The 7,791-nt window shown below is 36.2% G+C and overlaps 1 protein-coding gene across 1 annotated transcript; it reads left to right on the forward strand.

Annotated features, from left to right (window-relative positions):
* Nucleotides 1–930: 930 nt before the first annotated feature.
* On the forward strand, nucleotides 931–6,830 carry LOC139501501 (uncharacterized). Its single transcript, XM_071290604.1, has 2 exons — nucleotides 931–1,009; nucleotides 1,131–6,830. The coding sequence occupies exon 2, from the start codon at nucleotides 2,653–2,655 to the stop codon at nucleotides 4,051–4,053; it is 1,401 nt and encodes a 466-aa protein (XP_071146705.1). The 5' UTR covers nucleotides 931–1,009; nucleotides 1,131–2,652; the 3' UTR covers nucleotides 4,054–6,830.
* Nucleotides 6,831–7,791: the final 961 nt, after the last annotated feature.

Consider the following 7,791-nt stretch of genomic DNA (forward strand, 5'->3'; position numbering starts at 1 on the left):
GTTACTGAAGGGTGCCTGTCATATTTATTTTTCATTTATTCAAATGTTAATTGTTCATGACGTTAATTTTCTCTTTTGAATAACATTAAGTATCCTTGCTTATTGGTGTATGGTGACCAATGTTTTCATGTACGTCATGTCATGATCAGTTCCTTGTGCATAGTTTTCTTATTTTTAATCATTATCCCTTAATTCTAAATAACTGATACGCTGAGTGTGTTTGTATTCGGAATGTTCAATCAATTCCGCATATTGACATATCTCTTTCATGATGACTGAATGAACATGAAAAAGTAAAATAATAAAATCATTACACATGGTATAAACAAGATAATAGAAAATTCAAATTCTTGAACTAGCTCATAATGGTGTGATTAAGGAGAGGCAGTGATTGAAATTGTATTTTTTAAACTTTGTAAATTCTTCCCATGTGGCGATTAAAGACTCTTCGTCATATCCATGAGCACTTAGAAGATATTTCATTTGACTAGCGGAACGAGATTGTTTTGAAAACCTTTTTTCATCAATCAATTCAATTCCTAAAAGATGAGCAGCAATTCCTACATATGTATCATCGATGCTGATTCTTTTAATATATGGAATTGCACTTGATATTCTTATAACCACATCCATTGTGGTTAATATTGTTCCGCCTAATAAATAATCCGGCCAATAATCGTACCAATATTCTTCTTGTGAAATGTAAGTTTTTTCTTGAAAACATAATCGAATAGGTTTCCAGCATTGACTTCGATATCCATACATTTTATTCGAAAAGTTTAAACTTGATAACATTCGTACATAAGATAATATTCCTTTCACATTGAGAAAGTAATCATCGTCGATGAGAACAATGAACACTTACCCATCTAATGTTCAAAGATGTCTTATATATATTGTATTGATATAGTTATTTACGTTCCTTTCCCCGATACTAAATTTCCCCTGGAACAAAAAAATGTCGACATTAATTTGCTCAAGCTATTTACATATTGGAGCTCGTCAATGCGTAAGTTTGTTTGAATAAAAGTGACAATATACATCGGACAATACATGGCATACTATAGACTTATCATTCTGTTATGTTTATATCTTACAATGTAGTAAATGTGGTTTGTTCTTTATTTCAGGTTGAAACGTACATCATAATAAAACAATAAATGTTAAACAACCTGACGTGTATTTCTTGAGTGAAACATTTCAACGCATGAGAAAGTATGGATTCACAAGACAAGCCTGAAGATGGAGACAAATTGAATAATATAAAATTACGGAAGAAGAAACGAAGCACAGCAGAAGGTCAGTTTCACCGAGTATTCAATAGATTCAAAGAACAAACTAAAACAGAAAATGGGGAGGTTCTCCAGGAAACACTCAAAGACATGGAACATGCATATGAAAAATTAGAAGGGGAACATTCTGCTTACTTAAACATCCTTGATTCTGATGATGAAACAGAGGGTGACATAATTAACACTGCTAACTCCGATATGGACAAGAACTATAGTCAATTATGCGACGCAAGAGCCGATTTAGTCATGATAAATAGGGGAAAAAAGAAGATAAATCAAAGGTAAACACAACAAAGGAACATCCAAATACCGTTAAAGTCAAACGTTTAGAGGCACCAACATTTAGTGGAAATGTAAGAGAGTATCCCAGCTTTAGAAATTATTACTCAAAATTAATGACTCCGGATCCCTTTGCATTGAAACAGTGTTTGTCCGGAGAAGCTTTGAAAACGGTTCAAGGAGTTGATGATAACTTCACTGCAATGTTCAAAAGGTTAGACATGAAATATGGAAGAGAAGAGCGCATTGCTGAATCAGTTTTATATGAACTTAAATCGCCCAAAAAGGTATCTGATGGTGACAATAAAGGGTCCATACGTACAGTAGATATAATTGAGCTGTGCTGGATGGATTTGTGTAAAATGAAGATGGAAAGGGAAATGGACACTGCAACTATGATGAGGCAAATAGAGGTACTTTTACCGACAATTCAAAAAAGGGAATGGGCTATTCGAAAACAAAGGGACCGATCGCTCAAATTTAAGGACTTTATGAATTTCCTACTCGAAGAAAAAAATGCAATGGAGTACATTGAATCAGATTTACGGGAAGGTGCCACAAACATTAAAAGTGCTGCTCATGTTGTACAGGTAAGAGAAGATCAGTCATCAATTCAGGTACTTTTAAAGGAAAATCCGGTTATCATGAAACAGATGGTTAATAGTTTAGCTCAAGTTACTGAAGCTGTTCAACGTCGTAGGCCAAATCAGGACACAGATGGAAAATTCGATCGGCAAAATCAGAATAAGGTTTTGAATCAGAGAAAATGTTGGTATCACGAAACTGATAGGCATGATATTGGACAGTGCTATGCGTTTTTTAATTTGGATGTTCAGCAAAGTTCAACTGTTACGGAAAATGGGTGTTGCTTTAGTTGTCTCAAGACTGGACATTTATCTCGTGATTGCAGCAGACGAAATCCTTGTGACATAATCAATGAAGATCATACAAAATGCGGAAAATATCAACATCCTGCTCTTCATGGCATTCCAGTATCTGCTTTGGCATTTCACAATTCAATGGACATTGTTAATGATGATCGTGGTCGGGAAGACGTTATTTTAATGGTGAGCAACGTTACATGCAACGGAATTCAGGTGGCCACCTTATGGATCCAGGTTCGAACATTTCTTTGATTACTCGTGAATTGGCAGGAAAATTGAATCTAAAGGGACGTAACGTAACACTGTCAGTAACAAAGGTTGGAAACAGCACTGATAGTATTCAAAGTAAGGAGTTTATTCTACCAACAACCGACGCGCATGACGAAACCTGGCAAGTCAAGGTATATGGTATGGACGAGATAACGGCAAATGTATCAAAAGTAAATGTTCAAAATGTTGTCAATTTGTTCAGAGGCATCAAGTTAAGCGATATTGTTAGACCGACAGGTAAAATTGAACTTTTGATTGGCACTGATTGTTGCGCCTTATTACCTTCCAAGATTGATCAGATTGGGAACTTGCAACTGATGAAGAATCAATTCGGATACTGCTTACGAGGAAGTCATACTATGTTACAATCCTATGAAAACGTCAATAACAATGCTGTTAGAATCAATCATGCATCAGGAATAATACATAATATAAATGACATGCAAATTGAAAATTTACCCCTTAAAGAAAGCATTGACAAATTCTATGAAATAGAAAGTCTTGGAATTAGTTGCACACCTAAATGTGGGAACTGTAAATGCGGAAAATGCCCAATCGGGAACAACAACTATACTATTCAGGACGAGAGGGAGTTAATAATGATACGAAACGGGCTCAATTATGATTCTGAAAGTCAAAAGTGGGAAGCATCGTATCCATGGAAAAGGAGTCTAAGTGAATTGCCTAATAATGTTAACTCAGCTAAGGCTAAACTCTTATCAACGGATAAACACTTGCATAAGATGGGACAAGAATATAGTGAGTCGTATCAAAATCCACTTGAAGACATGGTTAAACGGAATGTGGCCAGGAAATTGACAGAAAAAGAAATTCAACAATATGAAGGCCCAGTACATTACATTCATCACCATGAGGTATTAAAACCAGAATCGAAATCTACACCAATCAGAATAGTCTTCAATTCGTCAGCTTCGTACATGGGACACGTACTCAACGAATACTGGGAAAATGGACCTAATGTAATAAATGATCTATTAGGAGTACTTTTGAGATTTCGTCAGGAGAAAGTAGCCACAGCAGGAGATATATCGAAAATGTACAATTCTGTAAACCTGTCTCTACTAGACCAACATACTCACAGGTTCGTGTGGAGAGATATGGATTCAAGTAAGCTGCCAGACTATTATGTCTTACAAACTGTTACATTTGGAGATAAACCAAGCGGTGCTATTGCAACCATTGCACTTCAAATGACTACTGACATGTATTCACATACATATTCAGATACAGCTAAAATGATCAACAAAAATAGCTACGTTGACGACATTTTGGTGTCAAAAGAAACAATGAAGGAGGCCAAAACGTGATTCAAAACTGTGACAACATTCTCCGTAAAGGAGGATTTGCTATAAAACATTGGATTGTATTAGGAGATTATAATGATGATACGGAAGGACTAAACGTTGTCAGAACAGATGAAGAGAAAATACTTGGTATGATATGGCAACCAATGTCGGATACATTTACATTAAAAATCAAGCTAAACTTCTCGCCGAAGCGAAAGGGAGTTCGAACCGGTTTTAACTTAAATGCACAACAGATCGACGATATCCCACAGAACTTGACTCGTCGAATGGTTTTATGTCAGGTGTCAAGCATCTACGATCCTCTTGGTTTGGTAACTCCGTATATTTTATGAGCCAAACTTCTAATGCGAAGCATGTGTACAAAGTCAGACATAGGTTGGGATACACAACTAGATGAACAATTAACCACAACATGGATTGAGTTTTTCAAAGGTTTGTTTGAACTTGAGAACATTAAAGTACCGTGACGCTTAAAACCAGAGTTCACTTTTGGCAGCCCGACATTGGTAAAAAACAGGATTGCGCCTACAAAACAGTTATCTATTCCAAGACTCGAACTTTGTGCAGCCATTCTTGCGGCTCGAATGAGCATAAAAATCATTCCAGAAATGGACTGGGAATTTGTAAAGGTAATTCATATAACTGACACTGGTTGTTCGAGCACAGATCCAGAATTCGAAGGAAAGCTACGGATTTGGAACATTTGTTGCAACGAGAGTTGCGGAAAAACAAAGTATTACTGATCCTACTGATTGGTATTGGATTAAAGGGAACCTTAATCCAGCCGACTTAGTAACTAGACCAACACAGCCAGATATCTTGGATGAAAATTCTGTATGGCAAAGAGGTCTAGAATTCATGAGAGAGTCTATCGATTGTTGGCCAACAAGACAAGATAGTACTATAGAATCGAAACAACTTCCAGACGTAGTCAGTGTGACACTATGTATTGATAAGAGAAATGTAAAGATAGCACCTACTCTTATCGATATTGATATATCCCGATTCTCAAGATTGGAAAAATTACTCCGTGTGACTGCACTCGTGTTAAGTATAATTAAAAAGAAAACATTTAGAGGGACATTTCACACGTTAAACACCGAATCAATTAAGCAAGCAGAACATATATGGGTCAAAGAGGCACAAGGAGAAATCACTGAGACTTTCATGACACTATTTCAGAGACTAGGCCCTTATAAAAGACAGGATGGAATCATTGTTGTCGGACAGAGGATGGCTGATTGGATTAAGGAATCATGGAACCAAACGGAATTTGTTCTTATACCATCAAAACACCCTTTAGCAAATCTTATCGTACAATCTGTTCATAATGAGGATCACGGTTGAATTGATTCAACGTTAGCGAAGATTAGAAGCGGGTTTTGGATACCTGGAGTTAGGCGCACCATAAAACAGATTAAGGAGAAATGTGTGACATGTAGAAAAAGGAACAAAACTACTTTGACACAGCAGATGGGGAAGCTTCCGTCATATAGATTGAATCCATCGCCACCTTTTTACTACTGTGCAGTAGATTTATTCGGACCGTATACCATCTGTGATACAGTCAAAAGAAGGACATTTGGGAAAACGTATGGAGTGATTTTCAACTGTCTGACTAGCAGAGGCGTATATGTTGACCTTGTTGAAGGATATGATAAGAACAGTTTTTTGATTGCGCTAAGAAGGTTTGTCTCGATTCGTGGATATCCAAGAATGATGATTTCTGATGCCGGAACGCAGTTAGCTGCTGCAGGAAAAGAACGTAAGCAAGTTGTACACACATGGGATTGGGACGATATTAAAACATTTGGAACTAGTATAGGAATGCAATGGAATATAATAAAATCAGCTGATGCACCATGGGAAAATGGTTGTAGCGAAGCTCTTATCAAATCTGTTAAGAAATGTCTTGATGTTGTCATAGGGGATTCAGTGATGACATTTTCAGAATTGCAAACTGTATTATTTGTGACTGCTAATGAGTTAAATGAAAGACCGATAGGTACCAAGAACTGTGATCCGAATGAAGGGACATACCTTTGTCCGAATGATTTATTGCTCGGGAGAGCTAGTATTCGAGTTCCGAACGGACATTACAATCAGGATTTTAATCCAAGAAACCGTCATGCATTTATCCAGAACATAATTCATTTTGGCGAAAGTGGATTCGTGATTATTTTCATACATTGATTATAAGACAGAAGTGGCATACATCATATAGAAATCTCAAGAAAGGTGACTTGGTTTTGGTACAAGACAGCAATGCTTTGCGTGGAAACTGGGGCAGGTTGACGAGGCGATTCCGAGTCTTGAAGGAAATGTTCGTGATGTGACCGTGCGTTACAAAAACATAGGAGGTAGTTGAACCGATTATCAAAATGTCACAGATACAAAAATTCGTCGTTCAGTGCTCAGACTAGTCTTACTACTTCCCGTTGAAGAACAAACAAATGTAACTGTTTAATCTGAAGTGTTCGTGACGGGAGCGTATCGCAAGGCGATATAGTAATTTACGTTCCTTTCCCTGATACTAAATTTCCCCTGGAACAGAGAAATGTTGAACATTACATTAATTTGCTCAAGCTATTTACATATTGGAGCTCGTCAATGCGTAAGTTTGTTTGAATAAAAGTGGCAATATACATCGGACAATACATGGCATACTATAGACTTATCATTCTGTTATGTTTATATCTTACAATATAGTAAATGTGGTTTGTTCTTTATTTCAGGTTGAAACGTACATCATAATAAAACAATAAATGTTAAACAACCTGGCGTGTAAATCTTGAGTAAAACATATATTATTTCTGTACACGTCATCGAATGATCCTTGGATAATGTCATTATGCGCATGAATTTCTTTGTTAATCGCATCTTTTACTTCCGGTTCGTACCCAAGTGAAAAGTAAACATACATATCCGGATTTCCGCCTTTTCCCCAGGTTCTTCTTATTACTGATCTTTGACCATGATTACTTCATTTTGATTTTACAATTACTAACAAAGAAACAGGTTTCTTGCAGGCATTTTTAGGTGAATTCATTAGGGAGCTTCCATTTGATTTTAATGGGGGGCTAGGATGAAATTTGAAAAAAATAGGCAGGACAGGAGTTTTGAGTAAAAAAAAAGCAGGATGAGACACTTGCAAAAAAAAAGTCAGGACGACAATTTAGGTAAAAAAAAGTCAGGATAAACTAAAAAAAAAAAAAAGGCAGGACCGAACAGAGTGAAAAATAAAAAGGCAGGATAGAGATTACAGCTAAAAAAAAAATGCAGGACAAAATTTTTCATCCTAGCCCCCCCCCCCCCCTAAAAATCAAATGGTAGCTCCCTTATACTATATAATCGATAGATATCATTAATTTCTTTAGTATGTGTTGTACCTGTCTTTTTCAATTCTTGGGGGACATCAATGGCTTAAAATGATTAGTTATGCTTTTTTTAGAGGGAAGATTATTATCATTTTTTAAACATTATTTGTTTTTCCGATGGCATTGTGGATTACAGTGTCAGATTTGTATGGATGGCAAATCTGTCTATTTAACAAATGAAATAGAAAATCAAAGGTTAAAAAATGCGACTTTTCAATGTCTCATTGACTCCATTTAAATATCTAAGCAGTTCAAATATGTTAACAGTCGAGTATATGTCAAGATGCTCAAATGATTTTCAATATTTTCCTCATTGAGTAACTGTATACCTTAAATGTGTGAAACCAAAAAAAAATATGTC

The sequence above is a fragment of the Mytilus edulis genome, chromosome 13 (assembly GCF_963676685.1).
Source record: "Mytilus edulis chromosome 13, xbMytEdul2.2, whole genome shotgun sequence".
NCBI classification, from domain to species: Eukaryota; Metazoa; Mollusca; class Bivalvia; order Mytilida; family Mytilidae; genus Mytilus; species Mytilus edulis.